At 31.6% G+C, this 26833-nt stretch overlaps 1 protein-coding gene across 15 annotated transcripts in view; it reads left to right on the plus strand.

Annotated features, from left to right (window-relative positions):
• The window catches only part of EYS (eyes shut homolog), a 413676-nt gene that overhangs the window by 377939 nt on the left and 8904 nt on the right, over positions 1 to 26833 (plus strand). For 12 of the 15 annotated variants that reach the window (XM_065543880.1, XM_065543879.1, XM_065543882.1 and 9 more), the window contains 3 exons: positions 4857 to 4946; positions 7017 to 7156; positions 16605 to 16771. In XM_065543880.1, the coding sequence (XP_065399952.1) occupies positions 4857 to 4946; positions 7017 to 7156; positions 16605 to 16771 (397 nt within the window). Of the gene's footprint in view, positions 1 to 4856; positions 4947 to 7016; positions 7157 to 16604; positions 17091 to 22119; positions 22367 to 26833 lie in introns of those variants that run through there. The other 3 variants (XM_065543891.1, XM_065543889.1, XM_065543890.1) reach the window with 3 other exon arrangements.

Below are 26833 nucleotides of genomic sequence, written 5' to 3' on the forward strand. Positions count from 1 at the left end.
AAAAAATGATGTTATCTTTGTTTCCTATGAAATTGACATCTTATTTCTTAATGTTCACATGGAAATAAAGACGAATAAAGTCAAGTGTACTCTGCAAAAGCACATCGTGTGGACAAGTGGGGTATAGAATGAGCTCTGCCATGTATTAAAGTAGATTACATAGCTTCATTAATGAAAAGCATCGCACCACTGCATTGGTAGTCAAATATGACAAAATACAAAGTCTCAAAATGAATCCAAGACATTAAAAAATATATAACATATAATAAAACTGCCCCCTCAGATTATTAGAATAAGTAGGCACTATTTAATAATTAACATGGAACAAATGGATAGCCATCTGAAAAAAAAAAAAAATCAACTTGTATATACCTTTAAACATTCTCTGGATTACACTGAAATAGATGAAAGTTTTAATATATAAAACAGAAAGTATAAAAATATTAGAGAATGTTGGAGAAATGCTTTGTAAATCTGGATGGGGGAAGAATGAAACTAATCCATATCTCCCATGGTACACAAAAAGCAAATCGAAATGGATTAAAGACTTACATCTAAGACCTCAAACTATGAAACTACTAAAAGAAAACATTGGGGAAACTCTCCAGCATATTGGACTAGGCAAAGATTTCTTGAGTAAAACCCCAGAAGCACCAGTAATCAAACCAAAAATAGACAAATGAGCTCACGCCAAGTTAAAATGCTTCTGTAGAGGAAAGGAAACAACCAACAAAGACAAAACTCACAGAAAGGGAGATCATATTTGCAGACTATCTATCTGACAAGGGATTAATAATGAGGATACAAAAGGAGCTCAAATAACTTTACAGGAATAAAATAATAATATGAATTTTAGAAATGGGAAAAAGATCTAAATAGATGTTTCTCAAAAGAAGACATGCAAATAGCAAACAGGCATATGAAAATGTGCTCAGTATTATTGATCATCAGAGAAATGCAAACCGAAACTAAAATGAGATGTCATCTCATCCCAGTGCAAAGGACAGACAATAAAAAATGCTAGCAAGAATGTATAGAAAAGGGAACCCTTGTACACTGTTGGTGGGAATGTAAATTAGTCAAATCACTGTGGAAAACAGTTTGGAGGTTCCCAAAAATATTAAAAATAGAACTGCCATATGATCCTGCAATCTCACTGCTAGGTATATACTCAAATGAAAGGGGGTAAGTGTATTAAAGAGATGTCTGCACTCCCATGTTTACTTCAGCACTATTCACAATAGCCAATATTTTGAAGCAACCTGAGTGTCCATCAACAGATGAATGGGTAAAGGAAATGTGGTATATTTACCCAATGGAATACTAAATACACACACACACACACACACACACACACACACATATATATATATGTATGTATAATGAGATCCCGTCATTTGCAACAACATGGATGGAACCAGAGGTCATTATGTTAAGTGAAAGAAGCCAGGCACAGAAAGATAAATTCACATATTCTCACATATTTGTAAGAGCTTAGAATTAAAAAAAAAATGGAACTCATAGAGATAGAGAGTAGAATGATGGTTACCAGAGGTTTGGAAGGATAGTGAGGTGGATGGAAGTGAGGATAGTTAATGGGTACAAAAATATAATTAGATAGAATTAATAAGATCTAGTATCTGATAGAACCACAGGGTGACTACAGTCAACAATAATTTACCGTACATTTTTAAGTAATTAAAAGAATATAATTGGATTATCTGTAACACAAAGAAAGAATAAATGCTCGAAGTCATGGATACACTATTTTCCCTGAGGTGATTGCTATGCATTGTATGCCTGTAGCAAAATATCCCAGGTAACCCATAAATATATACACCTAATATTTACCCACAAAAATTAAAAGAGAAAAACGAAAAATAAAATGGATGGGGAAGATGTTTATAGCTAATACTAAAAATGTTGATGTCAGAAAGAAAAGACTTGTGAATTTTACTACAAGTAAAAATATCTGCTTATGAAAGACATAAAAATCAAAATGCAAAAGAAACACCGCACAGAGATTTTACTCACAAAAGATAGATTAGGATCAATAATATATCAATAACTTAGAAATTAAGAGGCAAAAACTGAAAAACCTGATAGGTAAGTCAGTAATATAAACATACAGTTTACATATGAAGACATAGAGAGTATCCCTAAATGTGTGGGGAAAATGCTAAACTCTATTCATAATGCAATCAAAGCTATTTATTTGTTTGTTTATCTATTTATTTATTTATTATACTTTAAATTCTAGGGTACATGTGCATAACGTGCAGGTTTGTTACATATTTATACATGTGCCATGTTGGTGTGCTGCACCCATTAACTCGTCATTTACATTAGGTATATCTCCTAATGCTATCCCTCCCCCGTCACCCCACCCCACAACAGGCCCCAGTGTGTGATGTTCCCCTTCCTGTGTCCAAGTGTTCTCATTGTTCAATTCCTACTTGTGAGTGAGAACATGCGGTGTTTGGTTTTCTGTTCTTGCAATAGTTTGCTGAGAATGATGGTTTCCAGCTGCATCCATGTCACTACAAAGGACATGAACTCATCCTTTTCTATGGCTGCATAGTATTCCATGGTGTATATGTGCCACATTTTCTTAATCTAGTCTGTCATTGATGGACATTTGGGTTGGTTTCAAGTCTTTGCTATTTTGAATAGTGCCACAATAAACATATGTGTTCATGTGTCTTTATAGCAGCATGATGTATAATCCTTTGTGTATATCCCCAGTAATGGGATGGCTGGGTCAAATGGTATTTCTAGTTCTAGATCGTTGAGGAATCGCCACACTGTCTTCCACAATGGTTGAACTAGTTTACTAAAGTCTCACCAACAGTGTAAAAGTGTTCCTATTTCTCCACATCCTCTCCAGCATCTGTTGTTTCCTGACTTTTTAATGATTGCCATTCTAACTGGTGTGAGATGGTATCTCATTGTGGTTTTGATTTGCATTTCTCTGATGGCCAGTGATGATGAGCATTTTTCATGTGTCTGTTGGCTGCATAAATATCTTCTTTTGAGAAGTGTCTGTTCATATCCTTTGCCCACTTTTTGATGGGGTTGTTTGTCTTTTTCTTATAAATTTGTTTGAGTTCTTTGTAGGTTCTGGATATTAGCCCTTTAAAATTTTCTCCCATTCTGTAGGTTGCCTGTTCACTCTGATGGTAGTTTCCTTTGCTGTGCGGAAGCTCTTTAATTTAATTAGATCCCATTTGTTGATTTTGGCTTTGTTTCCATGGTTTTTGGTGTTTTAGACGTGAAGTCCTTGCCCATGCCTATGTCCTGAAGGGGTTTTCCTAGGTTTTCTTCTAGGGTTTTTATGGTCTTGGGTCTGACATTTAAGTCTCTAATCCATCTTGAATTAATTTTTGTATAAGATGTAAGGAAGGGATCCAGTTTCAGCTTTCTACATATGGCTAGCAAGTTTTCCCAGCACCATTTATTAAATAGGGAATCCTTTCCCCATTTCTTGTTTTTGTCAGGTTTGTCAAAGATCAGATGGCTGTAGATGTGTGGTATTATTTCTGAGGGCTCTGTTCTGTTCCATTGGTCTATATCTCTGTTTTGGTACCAGTACCATGCTGCTTTGGTTACTGCAGCCTTGTAGCATAGTTTGAAGTCAGGTAGCATGATGCCTCCAGCTTTGTTCTTTTGGCTTAGGACTGTCTTGGCAATGCAGGCTCTTTCTTGGTTCCATATGAACTTTAAAGTAGTCTTTTCCAATTCTGTGAAGAAAGTCATTGGTAGCTTAATGGGGATGGCATTGAATCTATAAATTACCTTGGGCAGTATGGCCATTTTCACGATATTGATTCTTCCTATCCATGAGCATGGTATGTTCTTCCATTTGTTTGTGTCCTCTTTTATTTCACTGAGCAGTGGTTTGTAGTTCTCCTTGAAGAGGTCCAATTTTAAAAACACTTTAAGTATATAAATTTTTCTCCTCTTAGCCTGGCAAAAATTTTAGAGTTGGACAAGTTAATGACTATCCATTGCTGGCAATAATGTAAAATCACTATAATATCTAAGTGGGATAATTTTGCAATATCTGTCAATACTACAAATTCTATGCCATTTGACCTAACCTTCCGATCATTGGGAATACATCCACATGCTAAATAATTTGCGTATAATTTTATAGCTGGTATCATTGGTTATTAAGAAAAAGAATAAACATAGATATGGAAATGTATGTAGAACTCATCTAGGACTGAGATACATAAGGTGAAAGAAAGGCATGCAACTGTGTAGAATCATGTGTATAATAGACAACCTTTTGATTCTTTATATATAATTTGTGTTTATTTCTGTGGAACACTTTTCTATGTTTGTTGATCAGTGTTCTGAAATTTCACAATGTTGAGACTTTTACATAGTATGTTCTTGTTGTCTCTTGTTAAACTCTTCTATTTGGAAGCTTTCCATTTTTAGGTAGTTTCTGTATTTTTTCCCCTAAAAAGTCCTTTTTCCTGTTTTTTTTTTTCTTCTGTAGCCCCATTTCCACCAATTGAATATGACATCTCCTAAATCGATCCTCTCATTTTCTCATAATTTCTTTTCTCTTTGCTATTTGTTTTTGTATTGCTTTATTTTCTACTTCATTCCCCCACTTGAATATCTCAAAATGAGTTTGAATTTTTAATTTCTTTTACTATATTTTTATAATCTAGGGCATTTTTCCATCCTTTAAATTGTATACATTTGTAACATCATTTGTGATATTCTGTTTTGTTTTGTTTGTTTTGTTTTGTTTTTTTTCCCAATAAGGGTAAAATGGCTTTTCTTCTCTCTCTCAAAATGTTATAGTTTTGTTTGTTTTAATTTTCTTCTGTTTTGCGTAGGGTCTCAGTTTTCTGTAAATGCTGTTTTTGAAGATTTGTTCTCTCTCGTTTGGAGTCTTTCTACCAAATGTGGAGTGATCATATTTAACGGTGAGGAACTAAGAAGGCTGACTGGAAACTGACCATACAGGGATGGGCCGTGATGACTGGAGCTCTATGAGAGGGTTGCAGGTTGGCAACTAGGCTTTCATTAGGGGACCCTCAAGGAGCTTGGTGTCCTTAAGACAGGAGCCCCTGAGATTCTTTAACTCCTGAAAATAAACCTCAGAAATTGTTTGTAAAGCTGAGTGAGGGGTTAGAATAATAATCTGGATCACTGAGTTGGGAGAGAGGCTCTGAGTGTCAGCTAATCTTGTTTCCAGAGCCCACCTTAGTATCAGATTCTCAGATGCTTTTTAAACCCTGAGCATTTCAGTATTTCTGCTAAGCCAATATTTTTTTTCATGATTATGTCCTCTCACTTGTGTTTTGGCTGTAGTCTTTCTGCTAATTTAGTCAGTGTGTCATTTTTTCATCTTCTCGCTCTTTTTCGTGGGTTAAAACGTTCATTTTATTTTGTTGTTGTTGTTTTCATTATCTCTTTTTTGAGTCTTTGGGAGGCAGCGGGAAAAATTTAAGAGTTAAATCCAAATGTTTAGTCAGATATATCATTATGAAAAACTTTATGCTAATAAATTGGACAATGTAAATGAAATGGATAAATTTCTAAAGAAATACTAATTGGAAAAACTGACCAAATCATAAATTTCAATTCTAAATAATCCTACAATTTTTAATTAACTGAATAAAATAGTTTTAAAAATCCTCCCACAAAAAACATGCTTGAAATATATGGCCTTCTATTAAAGTTCTCCAAATTTTCGATATTCATTCTAATCTATATAGATTTGCACAAAAACACAGAGGGAGGGACACATATCAATTAATTATATGGAGCTAGCATAATCCTGTTTGAGTTAATTACTCTCAGAATGTTGCAGGTAGAATTTTTATTGACCTATCATTAAATTTACTGATCTTTTCTTCTCTTGTGTCTGATCTTCTTATAATCTCATCCATTTATTGTTTTATTAATATAGCCATAATTGTCTGAAATCTTAAAATTATAAACAGTCAAATTACATACGTATGATTGAAGAGCTTTGGGATATTGTGGTTGGTTACTAGCTCCTTGTTTTTTCCAGTAGTATGTGAGATTTCTTGGTGAGATATTCACATGATAGGGAGCATCATCTCTAATGAATCATCTCTAATTTATAACTCAGTTGTAAAATGCACAGTTTACGTGATATTTTCTAAGAAATGATGTCTTGCAAGTCCCTAGAGTTTAGATTTGTTTACTATAAGTGATCCAAAGCCAGAGATATTTTGCTAAAAGATTCTTTAGATAAATACTGTCCTCTAACAAATATTTTGTGTTTGTTTATTAGGAGATGTAGTCATGATTACAAAAAGATTGGATCAGATCTCCTATGTTCTTTTATTACCTCTACTAATGACCAATAACAAGTTATCAGCCCAGCTTAATTAACTTCTTTTTCCCTACAATTCTGATATTTACAATTATTTTTTGTTTAGTTTTTCCTACAATTTCAAAATCTATCATTCCCTAATTCCTTATCTAATTATCTATTTTATTCTTCTTTTCCTGTGGACTTTTCAGCAAATTTAGCATAATCATTTTAAAGTCCTTGTCTGTTAATTCTAGTCTGGGCCTTAAAATGTTAGTTTTCCTCTTGAATATAGGCCACATTCTCTTGAATATAAGTCACTTCTTTCTTCTGCGCTTTTGCAATCTCTGCTTTTATTATCGTTATAGGACATTGTTCCTTTTATGGTTCTACTATCCTTTCTTATAATTATTAATTACAGTTTAGTCAACATTTGATTATTTTAAAAAGTGAATTGGCCTGGGAGCTGTGTCTTCTTGTGATGCTGTATTTCTCAGTCCATGTTTAACATGAGAGTGTTGGGCTCTGAGGTGTCCTTCAAATTCAATATCATATACATATAGGAACTTATTTTGTGACAGATGTTGTCAAATTTATCTTTTCAAGTAATTTGATCACAGTCCTTAATAATTCATTGTGAATTCAAGTATGTAAGTGTTTATTTAATTTTTTATCTCTCTCTCTCTCTCTTTTTTTTTTTTTTTTAAAGGATCTGAAGGTGAAAAGTGCCAAGGGGTTATTGATGCCTATTTCTTTCTGACTGCAAACTGCAATGAAGATGCAATCTATGTGAACAATCCTGAAGATAATAATTCTTCATGTTCTTTCCCATGTGAAGGCACAAAAGAGGTAAGGTAAATTTATATAGTTGCTTTTCATTTTTCTCTTTAGCTCATAATTTTCTGATTTTTTAAAAAAGTTAGAAATGTTCTAACAGATTCTTCAATATTCAAAATATGTAGTTTGCATAGTTTAAATATAACTTCTTAAACAAATTCCCAGCAGTCTACTTGGAAATTTGTATTTATTTCTTACATTTATAATATGGAAAGGTAAAAAAATTTGAAAAATCATTTTGTTCCTAGTCTTCTTGTGTTTTATTAATGTTATAATTTACAGGCTGACTAAAGCCTCTCAAATACAGTTGTGATTATGCCACTTTTTTTGCTTACAGATCATAATGAAATGCCATTGTCTTTTGGGTATGTTTAAATCTCTGAGAGATTTCTAATCTCTTACACAAGCAAACTACTTAAAAATAAAATAAATAAAAATAAATGAAAATAATTTCAAATTTCTAGGCGGTTCCATCACTAAAAATTGTGAGGCCTATGGCAAGAATAAAAGAGAGGCCCTCCTTTTATCCCCTGACTTTTGTCTCACACTAATTAAGATTATATTTTTTAATATGTAACAATAATTAAGAAAAATTTAAGAATCTTCAGTTTAAATGAATTAGGAATAGGAACTTTTTGTTAAAGTGATTCAGAAGTTTTCCAAAAAGTTAGAGAATTAACAAAGTATTTGTAACCTATCTTGTCTTGATATAACCTAATTTGGTCATTTTAAGAAAGCCATATTTTAATTCTGTGTATTGTATAAATTTCAGTAAAGACTAATAAACCATTTTCTTTATTAATATATCAGTTTACGTTGAGTCCAACCTTGTAAAAACTGATACAAGTCACTATTTCCTTCAAATTCACCATCTAGAGGCATTACAATTACAGGCAAAAAGACTTCAAATACCACAGAACATCTAAAAGTATGCCCTCAAATATATTTTGATATATGTTTACAAGTCATAAATACATGAAGTAAGCTTAATACATTCTTACATATATATATATATATATATTTAGCCAATCACATATACATCAATATACAAATAAATGACTACATTACAACTTTATCTTTAAGACTTTTAGCTTTATCAGTATATTAAAAATAATTACATATTATAATACACTTAATAATTCAGTAACTATAAACCGTTTTCAGGAACAAGCAAATCATATTTGTGGGGTTTTTTGTGTATTTTTAGTTCTCAGTATTCTTTTATAATAATCACCAACTTCAAGTAAATTAGCCATTAATTTCTTTAGATTCAAGAAAATACACAAAGATAACAATCTAAGATCATTTTAGCTATTTTATTACTTTATGATTACATATTTTATGTAACTTTAACAACTTTTATCACAGGCAAAATAAATATAAACACACATACCTCAACTGTATTTGCACACCTTATTTCCATTCTATAAGGACAGGGGTAATTTAAATCTATGTTTAGAGACTATATTTTTATATTTTTCTTAACTAGGAATTGTTTAGGCATCTAAAATAATTTGATTAATTTGATTAAATATCTGTATAAGTTCTTAATGTTGCTAAATATTTAGAAATTGCAAACTTACACAATCATGTTAAGTTCTTATGATTTGTAGTATCAATAAAACATTCTAGTACATCAATGTAGTAAAATTAGTAAGCATTCACAAGATTCATCCCTTTTAAATTATATATGTTATTAAAATTTCAATTATATCAATTTTAGATTTGTGTAATCATAGACAATTTGAGGACATAATTATAGAATATTTCTCTTAAAGTTAAATTAAATCAGGTTAATTTATCTAAAGTGTCATTTAAAATTACATGAGTCCGTTTTAAATAAATAAACCTCTTTAGAATAAATAAATACATATACTAATATAAATAAACAAAACTCAGTATTTATGTATTTTGAAAAATCAAAACTTTAGGATTATGCCAGAGCTCTATGGAGCCCAGTTTTCTTCTCAACTAAAAGACTAACAATATTACCCATACACATGAATGCTTTTCCTGATTTGTTAAAATTTTGGCAAGAGAAAACATGTGAATAAAGCACAGTTAATCATTTCCTTTCATTGTAAAATATGGACACTCTGAAAAATAATCCTAGAATGGCAATATAGAATGTTAGAAAAAATATTTATGGTCAATTAATTTCGATTTTTTTTCTAAGCAAAACAGAAAAGGAGAAAAAGTGAAAAATGAATAAGTTAAGTTTATCTAGATTCCGGTAGATATAAAATTATGATTGCAAAGATTATCTCCTTTCTGCACAGCATTGGAGATGCTTAAATGCAGAAAAACCTATTTTCATACATGCAAGAACAAATTATTATAGACAGTTTAAACAACTCACATACTTGACAATTCCCCAGACCATATAATTAAAAATCTAGTGCATCTTAATCCCAGAAGCATGAAAATACAAGAGGAGGTTTTGTATAATACACAGTAGTTTCTCTATTAGACATACAGGACAGAGAATCTCCTCATGAGGATTTTTCCCTTTTTGTTCTATTGGATCTGTCAAATAAACAATCTTGTTCATGTCAAAATTTCCCCAGAGTGGTCACTGCAATTTCACATTGTCCTTTGAGAAATTATGCCAATTAGAGAGATACATATATGGCTTACAATATGAGGGGAGGAATGTGAGGTGTCCAGGCATAAAAAATTGAGAGGAACCCATGAAAACTTATGTCAGAAAGCATTTGTACAATATCATGTCTCCAGAACATTCTAAATATCAGTCCATTTCAAATCAACTGACAGTGTTTAGAAGATTTTTTAAAAGATGACAATAAAAATATTGCCCAAAGGAACACCAGAGTGATGTGACCATCTGAACTCATCACTTACTTACAACACTTGAATCATGTAGTTTTAGAACCCACACTTTCCTCTCCCAGCTGACTTCCTCTTATAGTCTCACCTGAAAAAGTGATGAAGACAGAGTTTTTCTATTTACATATATTTGAATCATATAATTAAAAGATTACTAAAAATGTTTTCTTATTCTTAAGAAACAAAAGAAACATAACATTTGTGAAGTTGATGAAAAAAAAATTGGAGTTTAGACTTGATGCTGTACCTATGTCACTTTCACAGTTGGAGAGAATATCCAGTGGTCTCAGGGTAGTGCATTGGTTGCTATTCAGCATTGAGAGTGAGTGCATTTTAATGAGATTTTGTGGAACTTTCGATTTGTTCACTTTTTACCCTCCAAAAGATCACCAGATAATTCTGCTGATCAAGAAAAACTAATTATTTTAGACTTCTTTCAATAAGGGAAAACAACCCCTTACTAGAATCTTAGTAGTGCCTCAGATGGGAGAAGTTGTGGAAAGTTATTTATTTGGCATAGTGCCTTGGGCCAGTTGTAGAGGGTATCTAGTGGAGATTGGTTAGAGTTTATAAATGAAAGCTTTGTATAGGTGGCACAAAATACTGAGAATCTTTAAAGTGAGTCTTGATTTGCAAACTGTTAGTCTTTATAAAAAACTTATTTTAGTTGGTTCACAGTCTTATGTTCTGGAAGCAAATATTTCATGGAGTAAATAGTAAGTTATTCTTGCTTTTTCTCAGTATTTTAAAACATGTGATGGAAAATTAGGTTTATTTTAGTTTTCATCATCAAAGACAGAAATTCCAAAATTTTCTTTTATTTCTTTGTGGTAAAATCTGTCCCTTCCCTGAGTGAGGTCCTTTTAAATGCAAATACTTCTGGAATGGAAACACACGAATATAAATAAGTTTATCTTGTTTTCTACACCCCTACTATAAAAACATTATAAAATTATATATTATTATGAGTTACTGGGAAGGGAAGTTGAATTTCAAGCAAAGTAGAAGAGTCCATGGAGCACTAAAATTTGGGATGTGAAAGGTTTTAATCAAGTTTATTTTATTTCAGAACTTATGACTAGGTTGTAATCCAGTATAAATTTGAACTTTAATTCATCTAGCTATAATTTTTTAAATCTGTTCCTTTTTAGTTACCTAAATATAAAGCCAAACAGCCTTTTTCTTTCCTTCACCTTGACTAAACTTAAGACAGGTTTCTGATTGCCTACAGGCCCCTGCACTCTTTTTTTTCTTATAGGATGCACTTTAAAAATGTTGCAATTGTAAATTATCTGCCTTTTTGAAATGTATGTAAATCTTCTTCCAACCTCTTGGCAGTTTAAGGATGCATAGGATGTCTTTATCAAGAACCTTGGAACCATGTCTCTGAAATATAAACATCAAATAAGATAGTACTCTTACTTCCCAGTGTACTCTACAGAAGGCCTACTCACAGAGCAAAATCTTTGCATACTCAATAATAACTCAATCTGCTTGACACATTCCATTGATCCAACTCTTCTCTAGTGACATCAAGTATAACAGTCTTCCCCTTTAACTGCAGGGATACTTTCCAAGACTCCGGTGTATGCCTGAAACTGTGAATATTACCAAACCCTGTATTTACTGTATTTTTTTCCTATACATACATACTCATGATGAAGTTTAATTTATAAATTAGGCACAAAAAGAGATTAACAACAATTACTAATAAAAACAGAACAATTATAACAGCATACTCTCATAAAAGTTTTGTGACTATTGTCTCTCTTTTTCAAGATATCTTACTAAACTATACTAACATTTATTATTATTATTATTATACTTTAAGTTCTAGGGTACATGTGCACAACGTGCAGGTTTGTTACATATGTATACATATGCCATGTTGGTGTGCTGCACCCATTAACTCATCATTTACATTAGGTATATCTCCTAATGCTATCCCTCCTACCTCCTCCCACCCCCAAACCAAACACCGCATGTTCTCTCTCATAGGTGGGAACTGAACAATGAGATCACTTGGACACAGGAAGGGGAACATCACTAACATGTTTTTGAAGTGTGGTAACTGAAAGCATGGAAAGTGAAACCAACAAAAGGGAGGACTGCTGTCATTTTCTATTCAAGTTCGCAATTAAAATCCCTCCTGTTTTCTATTTTTGGAGAATTGAGTTTAGTTTCTCTCCCCTATTTCAATAGTCTTTAATAAAATTTAATTACTTATTTAACTTCCATGCAATTTTTACCTTGACAGATATTGTTTTAAGGATCCAGCTTTCTACATATCATGATTACAAAAAGTCACTTTCACCTCTGAAGTCACTTTATTTATCTATTTAATATCAAGGGTCAAAAATGGCAAAATAAAGGGCATATATTAGATCTTACATATTTTTTTTTTCCCACAGAGTCCTTTGCCAAGTGACCCTATGTATTAATATATTGTGGATATGACAAAATAATTTATAGAAAATTGCACTATATTCCTTGAAATGATAGCTAGCATTATTTAACTAGAGTTGTTTACTTACCTATGCAGAACATTTTCTGTAAGTATGTTATAAATGTTCTTCAGGTAGGTTAATTTCTCTACAAAAGAAGTGACTTTGGGGTAATAATATTGTCTTATGTATATACATTAATAGGAATGAATTCGCAAAAAGGGAATTTCCAGCTGTTTGTTTTACTTCTATTTCCTTTGGGAAGAACAGATCTTCCACTGCCCAGAATCATGATTTTATTACATTCCTTCCTCAAGTAAACATTTTTAAATATCTAGAATAAAACTTCTAATTTAACTTTTGTATATTTTGTAATATCGAGGTTTTTGTGCAATCAAAGTTTAATAATTAATCATATATTTTATGTACATGGTATATGTACAGTTGACCTGTGAATAATATAGGAGTTGGGGTTGCCGACCACTATGCAGTCCAAAATTGCCTAACACATTTGATTTAACATTTTGATAGAATGTTTTGCATAAATTTTTTTAAAGATTAATGGACTCATTTAAGCAGATCTTTGTTTCTCTATGTACACAAAGTTGAGAAATACAAGGTAGATTCCTCCGATATACAAGGCAGATTCAAGTTTCTATGTGTCTATTGATATAATTTACTGTCTTACTAATTTTTTGAGAGATTACTTATTTGTAAATTTAATTATAGAAAACCAAAATTCTAGTAGAAGTCTAGACTATCTGAACAGATGAGAAATAATGTTGAAATCCAAAATTATTTTTTAGTCACAGAAATTACTTGCAATAGCTTTTAAATATAGTAAATACCTGCAGCATAAAATAATGTACCACCGTTCCCATTTAATAAAAGTGTCTCAACCAGAGCATTGGATTTAATTTAGGTGTTCATATCACACCCCTTAGATAAAATGTGCTGTTTTGGAGGTGTAGTCAAAAGAAAAACCTCATTATCCAACTTTTAGTTCTTTCAGATTTTTTTAATCCCCATAATAATTATTTTGAAAATAAAAGGGAAAGCACATAGTTATGTGAAATAAGTCTGTCCTATTCCAAATTCTATACTAATATTTCTTGTTAATATATTGCTCTTTTTCAAGATTTTATTGTGTATTATTTTGTAATGTAGATATATAATAATTAAAAATACAATGAGCAATTTGAAATTTTGATATTTCATATTTTCTAATTATATTTAAGGTGCAGAAATAATACGTTAGGCATTTTTCCATAAAGAATATTTTAAAAATTAGCAAATTTTGAATAAGACTTATAGGCTAGAAAATATAGTTTTATAGCCAAATCAACCTTCTGACTTTGGCAATTTTTCTGAGGTAGCAAAATAAAATATTTTCATTTTTGAAAGAAATACACAGTAAGTTATAATGTTCAATATAGTCTCAGATCTCAGGAAGCTAAACTCCCTATATACATGGATATAGAGATAGATAAAATAATCAAGTGGTGTCATAAAATGCTAATATTTGTTAGTTCTTTTTAATTTTAATTTAATTTTTTTTATATATTTTTTGAGACGGAGTCTTGCTCTATTGCCCAGGCTGGAGTGCAGTGGCCGAATCTCAGCTCACTGCAAGCTCCGCCTTCTGGGTTTACGCCATTCTCCTGCCTCAGCCTCCGGAGTAGCTGGGACTATAGGCGCACGCCACCTCGCCCCGCCAATATTTTTTGTATTTTTTAGTAGAGACGGGTTTCACCGTGTTAGCCAGGATGGTCTCGATCTTCTGACCTCGTGATCCGCCCATCTCGGCCTCCCAAAGTGCTGGGATTACAGGCTTGAGCCACCGCGCCCCGCCAATATTTGTTCTTATATGAGTGCTTATTAAATTTGTAAGCCAATTATAATAGTGCTCCTTTAATTGGGAAAAAAAAAAATTACAACTAATATCCTCTGAATGTAGAAAATCATTACATACTCAAAGAGAGATGAAGACCTTTATGAATTACAAACACATAGACATATAGACACAGATAAAACTTATAGCTTCAATTGTAATATTTTAGACTTGGGGCAAGTGTAAATAACATGTCACTATCATGTTATCAAAGAACTATTCTCCTTCCTACTAGATTTGACTTTCTTACTTATTTTGATCTCTATGTAGAAAGTGAAAAGACAGATTCTCATTTGATTCTAATTCAACAGAGAGTAAATCTCTATGAACCATTTATCTACTTAGATATCAATAAAGGATCAGACCATGAAACCAAATTCCTAATCTGTGTTGCGACAGATGGAAAATAACTTGTTGTCTATGAACCAAAACCAAAAAGAAAATATGAAAATATGCAGAGAAGTGTTTTTAAAGATAGTAAAGTTCTATTGTCATTTGAATTTACTTGTAGGAATTAGGAATATAGGTATATGTAAATATACAAATATATGCCTGTGTTTAAGCACTCCATAAGAAGTGCACTTCTCTTCTGACAGTTTACCTAACCGTCAGGTAAATCCATTGAGCATATCTGTGGAAGAGTTTTAAAGCTGAAGAGTTTTAAAGCTGTTAAAAATATAAATATAATTTTCAATAAAACATACCATCATGACTTTATGAAAATATTAAACATGTGAAAGATATTATTTAATTTACTTTTAATAAGGAATCAAGTAAAGCTTTACTATCAGTTCAAAGGAGAAAACAGGTAAACCACTGAAGGATAGAAACTATTTAGCAAAACCACAAATAGATTTTCCATGGATCTGTCTATCAATACAATGCTATTTCCATCATATCAGTTAACAAACAATGTCTATAAAAATTTGGTTAAAATGGAATTTTTAAAAAAATTGTGTAATAAATGTACATGTATTCAGTACATATATATATACATATACATATATATTTCTGTCACAATTCGAGTATAAACAATTTGACTATTAAAAATTATTTTGACATAAATCAAAACTGATTTTTTCAACCTTTGCTAAAGGAACACATTATTTCAACAAATACATGAAAGCTTGAAATTCAAACTTTGAAATGATTGTGTCATCCAAAAGACTACCAAGAAGACTAAATAGTAGAATGAAGAGTTTATTTGTGATATCAGTTTGCTAACTGGGTGCAGTAGTCCATTCTCACACTGCTATAAACCTGACCCTGGGTGATTTATAAAGAAAAGAGGTTTAATTGACACAGAGTTCCACAGGCTGTACAGGAGGCATGGCTGGGAGGCCTGAGAAAACTTTCAATCATGGCAGAAAGCAAAGGGGAAGAAAGCATGAGTCTTCACATGGCAGCAGGAGAGACAGTAAAGGGAGAGGTGTTACATACTTTTACACAACCAGATCTCAGGAAAACTCACTTGGTATCAGGAGAACAGCAAGGGAGAAACTGCACCCATGATTTAATCATATCCCACCAGGCCCCACCTCCAACACTCAGGATCACAATTCAACATGAGATTTGGGTGAGGAAACAGAGCCAAATAATATAACTGGTAAAACGTTATCTCTGATATCGACCCAAGGTGCTCTCTTAGAAGTGGTAAAGGGCAGGGTGATTTTTGTGCCTCACAGGGTCTGTGTTCAAAATAGACTCAGACATATTCAACAGGTTTGCGGGGAAAGCAATACATATTTATGAGAAGGAATCAAGCACATATTCAGTGAGTAAACATATATGTAACATGCATACCATGTTCTTTTTGAAGCAGGGCTTTAGTGTTAAAATGAGGTGGAATTTGGCAGTTTGCATGAAAAAGTGAACTATAGGACACAAAGACAGTTTGTATCCTGTTTGTATAAACTGGCTGAAACTGATTTGAGACCTACAATTGCTTATCAGAAGAGTGTTTGTAAGGCAGTTCTGTCTGATAAGGGTTATGGTGGCCTTGGTTGTAAATCAGAGTTAGGAATGGAATGACAATTTGACTGATAGCTCCTATTAGGGAGTTTAGCAAGGGTGTGGTTTTTCTTATAGCTCTAGAAATTTAGAGAATTGCTGTGCCAGCCAAGTTCTGAACCCTTGTCCCATAGTTATCTTCTGTTTCCTTAACCCTAGGTTTCAACTTAGTAGACAGAGAGGCATGTATTGTGGTCTCTCAGATCACAATTGTAATATTGTAGTAAGTGATGGGAATTTATAACATTTTTATTTCTTTTTGTTACAGATCTGTGCAAACGGATGCAGTTGTTTGAGTGAAGAAGACAATCAGGAATATCGGTATCTATGTTTTCTCAGATGGACTAGCAACATGTATCTGGAAAATATAACTGATGATCAAGAAAATAAGAGTCAACATGAAGCTATTTGTGAAGATGAAATTAATAGACCCAGGTATTTATGTATCATTTGAGCAGATAATATCACCTATTGAAAAGTTATAATTACACTGATGAGTCATAATCAAACTCTTTCATGGTAACAATCTTTTTTTTGATTAAAATGATTGGAATTTTCACACCAAACACTTATATATACATATATACTTATTATATATTATGTTACATAATATATGTTATGTATAACAATTCTAGCACAATAAAAGAGAAGAAGAAATATATCTGTATAGAAATAACTTATGTATATCATTGTAGAATCAAGTTAGCATAAATCCGTGATAAATTCTGCTAAGTTGAGTACGATTAGTTCCAAAGCAACTACAAACAAACAAACAAACAAACAAAAAACAAACAAACAAAAAAAAATGAGTGGTGAGAGAGGGCATTCCTGTCTTGTGCCAGTTTTCAAGGGGAATGCTTCCAGTTTTGCCCATTCAGTATGATATTGGCTGTGGGTTTGTCATAAATAACTCTTATTATTTTGAGATATATTCCATCAATACCAAATTTATTGAAGGTTTTTATCATGAAGGGCTGTTGAATTTTGTCAAAGGCCTTTTCTGCATCTATTGAGATAATCATGAATTTTTGTCTTTGGTTCTGTTTATATGCTGGATTATGTTTATTGATTTGTGTATGTTGAACCATCCTTGCATCCCTAGGATGAAGTCCACTTGATCATGGTGAATAAGCTTTTTTATGTGCTGCTGGATTCGGTTTTCCAGTATTTTATTGAGGTTTTTTGCATCAATGGTCATCAGGGATATTGGTCTAAAATTCCCTTTTTTTGTTGTGTCTCTGCCAGGCTTCGGTATCAGGATGATGTTAGCCTCATAAAATGAGTTAGGGAGGATTCCCTCTTTTTCTATTGATTGGAATAGTTTCAGAAGGAATGGTAACAGCTCCTCCTTGTACATCTGGTAGGATTCGGCTGTGAATTCATCTGGTCCTGGACTTTTTTTGGTTGGTAGGCTATTAATTATTGCCTCAATTTCAGAGCTTGTTATTGATCTATTCAAGTATTCAACTTCTTCCTGGTTTAGTCTTGGGAGAGTGTATGTGTCCAGGAATTTATCCATTTCTTCTAGGTTTTCTAGTTTATTTGGGTAGAGGTGTTTATAGTATTCTCTGATGGTAGTTTGTATTTCTGTGGGGTCAGAGGTGATATCCCCATTATCATTTTTTATTGCATCTATTTAATTCTTCTCTCTTTTCTTCTTTATTAGTCTTACTAGCAGTCTATCAATTTTGTTGATCTTTGCAAAAAAACAGCTCCTGGATTCATTGATTTTTTGAAGGGTTTTTTGTGTCTCTATCTCCTTCAGTTCTACTCTGATCTTAGCTATTTCTTGCCTTCTGCTAGCTTTTGAATGTGTTTGTTCTTGCTTCTCTAGTTCTTTGAATTGTGATGTTAGGGTGTCAATTTTAGACCTTTCCTGTTTTCTCTTGTGGGCATTTAGTGCTATAAATTTCCCTCTACACAGTGCTTTAAATGCGTCTGAGAGATTCTGGTATGTTGTATCAATGCCATCCCCATTAAGCTACCAATGACTTTCTTCACAGAATTGGAAAAAACTTCTTTAAAGTTCATATGGAACCAAAAAAGAGCCCGCATTGTCAAGACAGTCTTAAGCCTAAAAAACAAAGCTGGAGGCATCATATTAACTGACTTCAAACTATACTACAAGGCTACAGTAACCAAAACAGCATGGTACTAGTACCAAAACAGAGATATAGACCAATGGAACAGAACAGAGCCCTCAGAAATAATACCACACTTCTACAACCATCTGATCTTTGACAAACCTAACAAAAACAAGAAATGGGGAAAGGATTCCCTATTTAATAAATGGTGCTGGGAAAACTTGCTAGCCATATGTAGAAAGCTGAAACTGGATCCCTTCCTTACACCTTATACAAAAATTAATTCAAGATGGATTAGAGACTTAAATGTTAGGCCTAAAACCATAAAAACCCTAGAAGTAAACCTAGGCAGTACCCTTCAGGACATAGGCATGGACAGGGACTTCATTTCTAAACACCAAAAGCAATGGCAGCAAAAGCCAAAATTGACAAATAGGATCTAATTAAACTAAAGAGCTTCTGCACAGAAAAAGAAACTACCATCAGAGTGAACAGGCAACCTACAGAATGTGAAAAATTTTTTTCAATCTACTCATCTGACAAAGGGCTAATATCCAGAACCTACTAAGAACTCAGACAAATTTACAGCAAAACACAAACAACCCCATCAAAAAGTGGGCAAAGGATATGAACAGACACTTCTCAGAAGAAGACATTTATGCAGCCAACAGATACATGAAAAAATGCTCATCATCCCTAGCCATCAAAGAAATGCAAATCAAAACCACTATGAGATACCATCTCACACCAGCTAGAATGGAGATTCATTAAAAAAAATCAGGAAACAACAGGTGCTGGAAAGGATGTGGAGAAATAGGAACACTTTCACACTGTTGGTGGGACTGTAAACTAGTTCAACCATTGCAGATGACAGTGTGGTGATTCCTCAAGGATCTAGAACTGGAAATATCATTTGACCCAGCCATCCCATTACTGGGTATATGCCCAAAGGATTATAAATCATGCTGTTATAAAGACACATGCACACGTATGTTTATCGTGGCTCTATTCACAATAGCAAAGACTGGAACCAACCCAAATGTCCATCAGTGACAGACTGGAGAAAGAAATGTGGCACATATACACCATGGAATACTATGCAGCCATAAAAAAGGACAAGTTTTTTATCCTTTGTAGGGACATGGATCCAGCTGGAAACCATCATTCTAAGCAAACTATCGCAAGAACAGAAGACCAAACACTGCACACTCTCACTCATAGATGGGAATCGAAAAATGAGAACACTTGGACACAGGAAGGGAAACATCACACACCGGGGTCTATTGTGGGGTGGGGGAAGCGGGGAGGGATAGCATTAGGAGATATACCTAATGTAAATGACGAGTTAATGGGTGCAGCACTCCAACATGGCATATGTATACATACATAACAAACCTGCATGTTGTGCACATGTACCCTAGAACTTAAAGTATTAAAAAACAAAACAAAACAAAACAGCAACAACAACAAAAACTCATATACTTTAGTAAAAATAGCATTAAAAAATTTAAAATGTTGCCCTCATGATCTGGCACAATGGCTTATCTCTGTAATCTCAGTGTTTTGAGAGGCCAGGGGAAGAGAATAGCTTGAGCCCAGGAGTTTGAGACCAGCCTGGGCAACATAGTGATAACCTGTCTCTACAAAAAATTTTAAAAATCAGCCAGGCATTGTTGTGCACACCTGTAGTCCTAGCTACTTGGGAGGCTGAGGAAGAAGTATCACTTGAGCCCAGGAGTTAGAAGCTGTAATTAGCTATGATTGTGCCACTGCACTGCAGCCTGGGCAACAGAGTGAGACCCTATCATGAGAAAATAAATACAAAAAAATAAAATATTGCCCTAGAGTAATATGTACTTAGTATAAAAGAAACTAGTATTAGAATAATTAGAATGAGAAAAACAGAGGTACAGAAGCGATATTAGACATGTGGAAAACAAAAAGTAAAATGGCAGGCATAAATTCAAATATATCAAAAATATTTAACTAAAGTGATTTCAGAAATTCAATCAAAAGATAGAGATTTTTAGACTGGCTGTTTTCTGATTTAGTCAACTACATACGATCTATAGAAGATGCATACATATGTATACATATGTGTGTGTGTGTATATAAATATACATGGTTTATGGAAGATACTTTAGATTCAAAGATACGAATAAGGTGAAAGTAAAGCAATAAAAAATATATCATTCAAACTGCAACAAGAAGAAAACTGGAGTGCCTATACTAACATCAGGGAAAAAAAATAGATATTAATAGAATAAAATATATATTAAGAGAAAAAATGAAACAGTTACTAGAGGAAAAGAAGGATATTTTATAATTATAAAAGAGTCAAACTCTCAGAAAAGGTCGTGATTACAAACATATGTGTGTGTGTTTGTGTGTGTATGTATATATGCATGTATATATACAACTAACAACAGAGCCTCAAAATAATGAAGCTAAAAAATAATTTAAGGGAGAAATAGCTAATTCAACAATAACAATTAGAGACTCTAATATTCTACTTTCAACAGCAGATGTAACAGTTGGCTGGAAATCAACTAAGATATAGAAGATTTGAACATTTTAAATCACCTAGAAATAGTAGAGAGCTATAAAACACATTACCCAACAACAGCAGAATTGCCTTCTTAAATGTACATGGCACATTCTCAAGGATAGACCATATCCTACAATATGCTATAAAACAAGTTGTAATGTATTCCCAAAAATTGAAATAATAAAAAGGGCATTATCTGACCAAAATTGAATGAGATTAAACATCAAAAACAATAAGTAACTTGGTAAATTTACAATTATATGGAAGTTGAATAACACAATCTATATTAAACAATGGATCAAAATGAAATTGCAAGAGAAATGAGAAAAGACTTTGAGATTATTGAAAATGGATACCAAAACTCATGGGATGTGGGTGATGCAGTGCTGGGAATAAAATTTATAGCTGTGAATATCTCAATAGCCTAAACTTCCACAACACAATGGACAAGAGGCGAAATAAAATAAGTAGAAACAAGGAAATCATAAAATTTAGAGTAAAATTAATAAAATAAAATATAAACGAGAATATCAGAAAAACAAAAGTTCACTTGTTTTAAACAACAAAATAAATATATTAAATCAGGAATAAGATATAAAATATTACTAAAATTACAGAAAGAAAAATAATTACAAAGAAATACTATGAACAACTGTAAATTTTAAAAAATCAGTTAACTTCAATAAAATGGAAAATAGAAAAATACCAACTACTGAAATTGATTCAAGAAGAAATAGGAAATCTAACCTATAACAAGTACAAAGATTGAATCAGTAATTAAACAAACCAACAAAAATTAACACTATGAAATGCCCACGCTGAGATGACTTCATTTGACATTGTAACAAATATTTAAAACAAAATTAAGAGTAATTATTCACCACCTCCTCCAAAAATAGAAGAGCAGGGAACATTTCCCAACTCATTTTATGAGGCGGATATTACAACAATAGCACAACCAGACAAATCACAAGAAAACTATAAGCAAATCTATGTTTTATGTTTTCAATCCCTCTATATACCATTAAACTTAATGAAAAAGAGAAAATTATATAAACTCTGAATAAATGGAAATATAATGCATAGACTTAAATATTAGGCCTTAAATTAGTTAAAATATTAATTATTCCCAAATTAATTCACACAAGAACCCTCAACACAGTATCACACCAAATTCAGCAACATGTAAAAAGATTTATACAGCATGACCAGGTGGGATTTATCATAAGAATATAAGGTTGATTTAATTTTTTTAAAATCAACTAATGTAATTTACTTTATCAATAGAATAAATAAAAAAGAAAATGCATGATAATATAAATAGATGTAGAAAAAAAAGCATGTTACAGAATCTCACAACTATTTATGAAACAAACACTCAACAAATGAAGAATAAAAGGGAACTTCCACAATCTGATAAGGGAAGTCTAAAATAAACAAGAAGAACAAAGAAACATAACTAACATTATACTTAATGGTGAAAGGCTGAACGACTGGAATTTTAAATCAAAACTGTGAGATAACACTTTACAACCACTTGTATAGTCCAATCATAGAATTTCCATGTGACCCAGCAATTCTACTTCTAGTATAGACTCAAAAAAATGAACATACATGTTCTTACAAAAGTTTGTATGTGAGTGTTTGCAGTTTTGTTTAAAAGAGTCCAAAAGTTGAAACAACCCAAATGACCATCAACTGATGAATGTATACATAAAATTTGTTATATTCATACAATGAAATGTTATTCAGCAATAGACAAAAATGAATCACCGATACATGCTTTAATATGGATGAACATTGAAAACATTTTGATAAGGAAAAGTAGTAAGCCACAAGACACATAGAGTAGTGCTCAACAAATACTTGTTTAATGAAACAATGATTTTCAGAAGCTCTTTATTTATTAGGAAAATTATACTTAATTTTGTGATATAATTTCCTTCTTTTCTGATTTTGTGATTCTCTTTTGTTTGCCATTATTTTTTGACATCCAGAAAATCTTGGGATTTTTTTGCAATTGAAATTATCAACACTTTAATGAGTTCTTGATATTGTCTCATAATTAATACTAACAATGGAGCCCAGCAAATTTTGCATATACAAGTATTTTATGTAAAATTAAGTTTTTCCATATCAGTTACAATATCTAGAAATTATATATGTGATACCACCTGTTATAATGTCAAAAGATATGCAAAATCTTTAGAATTAAAAAAAAAAGTTCTAATTCTCTGTTAAAGAGACCCTCTATGTACCACTAAGCTCAATGAAAAAGAGAAAATTATATATACTCTGAATAAATGGAAACATAATGCATGGACTTAAATATTAGGCCTTAAATTAGTTAAAATATTAATTCTTCCCAAATTAATTCACACATTTAATGCAACAACAAAAATATTGCAAGTTATTTTAGACACTAATTATCATGTTATATATATTTATGAATAACATTTTCCAAATTATGAAGTTATCTGCGAAAAGGAAGACTAATGGTGTGGGATTTCATGAACCGTATGGTATGACAAACCCAGAAACCCATATGGGTGCCTTTAAAGGAAAATGATAATAATAATAATAATGGGTCAACAGAGAGCTCTAACAACAACCCAAGTATATATGGGATCTTGATATATGAGAAATTCGGCTATAATTTCGTTTGAACATACAGGGTTCTTTAGTAAATGGTATTGAGGAAATGGCTTATTATAAGACCTTAAATGAAACTGGATTACAACCTTATACCTTATATAGAAGGAGACTCTAAATGTGTATAGGGATCTAAAAGTAAAAGGTAAAATTATGATATAAATGAAAGAAATGTAGAAAAATATCTTTGTGATTTAGAGATGGAGAAATTTTTCAATTAAACTCAATTTATAAGACAAAGTAATGACAGTATTATAATAATAGACACGAATAATGGTGATGGTGGTAACAGACACAAAATTAATGAATAATGTATAAACATTTTCTTTTAAAATGTATTTTAAATGGGTACAGATTAAAATTCATAATATAAATGACATGTTTCAAACAGGTCTGCATATTACCACATTTTTTGCCCTGAAATGTTCAAAAATTTTTTCTGGGAATTTATAAAATGTTTAATGAGCCAAAGAAAAAATCATACCAACTATATTGTTAGTTAAGACCAGGAAAGATTTGCTAAGTATGGGATGATAATTTCTTAATACCATGCCCCGACTGTGAAGTGTTCATGACTCCCACCTCTTTTTGAAGCCTCAAATTTATGTCTAAGTCACCAATCCCTACTTGCTACCAGAAATACTATAACAGAATGAAATATCTTCATTTGTACATTTATTATTTATTGAATATCCTCTAATTGGAATATATTATTCAAAACGTTATGACAGTGAGACATGATATCTGTTCGCAGGTAGTGTACTATACATAGGTAAGATTATATACTCTTTAGAACACATCTCATGGTTGTTCTATTTTATTTAAAAAGTGAACATATTTTTTAAAGTACTAAAATAATTATTTTTTTTTTTCACTTTCTGAACATACAAGTTGCTTGATTATAGCAATGTGTCTTCTGGCTTTCTTTCTGGAAGTTTTAAATTAAACCTGTTTCCTTTACAGGATATTTTAGGAGATTCACATTTTCTGTGTAATGTTAAATATATCCAAAACATAATTTTCAGTTATAAGCAAGAGTTCTGTTTCCAAGTGCAAAATCTAAAAGTCCATAAGAAAATCAGGTATAGTTTCAAAAACTATTTCTGTAGAGTCAGGAGGCTTGTAAAAATAGAGCTTTATGTGAATTTGGCACAAAAATATAGTATAATTTGACCAGGGTTTTCTTAAATTATTTCTGATCCAAAAAGTCTGATAATTATTTATTCCAAGACTGTTGTAATTTCTGCCATGATGTCAGTGATTTTATTAACAAATTGAATAGTTTGTTTTAGGTTTATTTATTTATTTTGGCTATACTATGCAAACTTTTCTGCCATCAAGTAAAAGCTTTATATGCTTATATTTTTACCTTCAAAACAAAAAAGATATTGAACTACATATGAAAGTGTCATACTGAATGTATTTTTGGGTTTGGGCCAGTCTTGATACTACTAGATCAAGTGTCTAAATCTTTTTGTCTAAAGCACTTACCTACACTGATATATTTTCTCTCTTTATTATGCTCTGGAAAACCAAAGAATCTTGGTTCTTAAATCTTTGTAGTAAAATGATATAGAAATCATTCATTTAAGCAATTCTATAGTGCATATCATTGTATTACCCGTACACATACCAAAGTTATTATGACAAACTTCATTAAATGAAGCATTTTTCAATAATAAAGTTTCAAGTTTCATATGGGTTGAAACTTAACTCATCTATACACAATTATCTCTCATATATTTTTCCCAAATACATATGTTATACATTTAAAATAAAAGTTTGACTATATTATAACTTCAGGTTTTATGATTTTTCATCCTTTAATTTCATATCTCAAACAATACAATGATTTATGCATGTTATATAATTTTATACTACCTGAGTCAGATTTTTATTTAAATTTATATTTAAAAAGTTTTTATAGATATAACTTTTTGCATTGCTTTTCAAATTATATTCTAAGAGTTGGAATTTCATGCACCCTTTTATGGAGAATCTTTAAAAGGTGATCTTTGTCTTGAGCATAGCTTGTTCAAGTTTAAAATGCATTTGTGGACAATATTAACACATTAATTGAGTATCTACAGTTTATAAGGTATTTGGGTCATAACTTTAGGACTCAGGATAATAAGTAAAGGAATACATTTTATTTTTTTCTATTCCTAGATTTTTTTCATTAAAAATATAAATGATAAAAACTAATAATTATAATATTTTCACATTAGATCATATTTTTAACTTATAGAATTTTACCTAGTAGGCTTCTGTTTTTTTTACTTTTTATATGATTCACTATTTTCCCATTTAACTGTATTTTAAAATTTATATATTTAATAATACAGTTAGCAATACATCCATAAATTATTTTAGTCCAATTTGATATCTCAAAGGAAATTTCTTTAAATTTACATAATTTTAAGATCTCAATAACATTTGTAGGTTACTATAATTTTCATCAAAATTGATATTTTATCAAAATTGATGTATTTCTCCCTGAAAAGCTTTCAATCTGATAGCCATTTATCTTAGTACTCAATACCAGTGTACACATACATATTATGATTTATTTGAATTTATTAATTATGATGACAAAATGCTTGACATACTACTACATGGTTGGGTGACAAGTGATGACTGCTTTTGTAAATTGGAGAAATTTATTTTAGCTCAGTGATTTTTAGGGAGAGTATTTTGTCTTCTAGAGGCATCTTGGGAATTTCTAGAGTCATTGTCAATATTCAGAATAATTGGCTGGAACAGTTGACATTTAGCATGTGGGTAGTGAATGATGAATGCTATAAATCTTTCAATACACAGAACAGTTCAGGCAAAGAAAATGTTTTCCATGGATTGCACAATTTCTAAAAGTCACAGCATAAGTTAATGTGTATATAAAACCCACATATAAATATCTAAGGCTAGATCTGAATTTCAGGTCGTATATTGGCACAAAATATTTTTACACAATTTTAATAATCATTGAATATATCAGGAATAAATATTTTATGTTAAATCAATAAATATTATTTTTCACTCAGAAATTTCTTAGAATTTGTTAACCATATTGAAAAAAATACATCATCCTACTTGAGTGTCTTATAGGAAATGACCATTAACAGTCTTTATTTATGGCTACCAAACCCAATATAATTCTGTGTATGAGTACAAACAGCTAACCACTTCAGTGTATCTTCTAGTTTAGTCATTCCT

The sequence above is a fragment of the Macaca fascicularis genome, chromosome 4 (assembly GCF_037993035.2).
Source record: "Macaca fascicularis isolate 582-1 chromosome 4, T2T-MFA8v1.1".
In the NCBI taxonomy this organism is placed as follows: domain Eukaryota; kingdom Metazoa; phylum Chordata; class Mammalia; order Primates; family Cercopithecidae; genus Macaca; species Macaca fascicularis.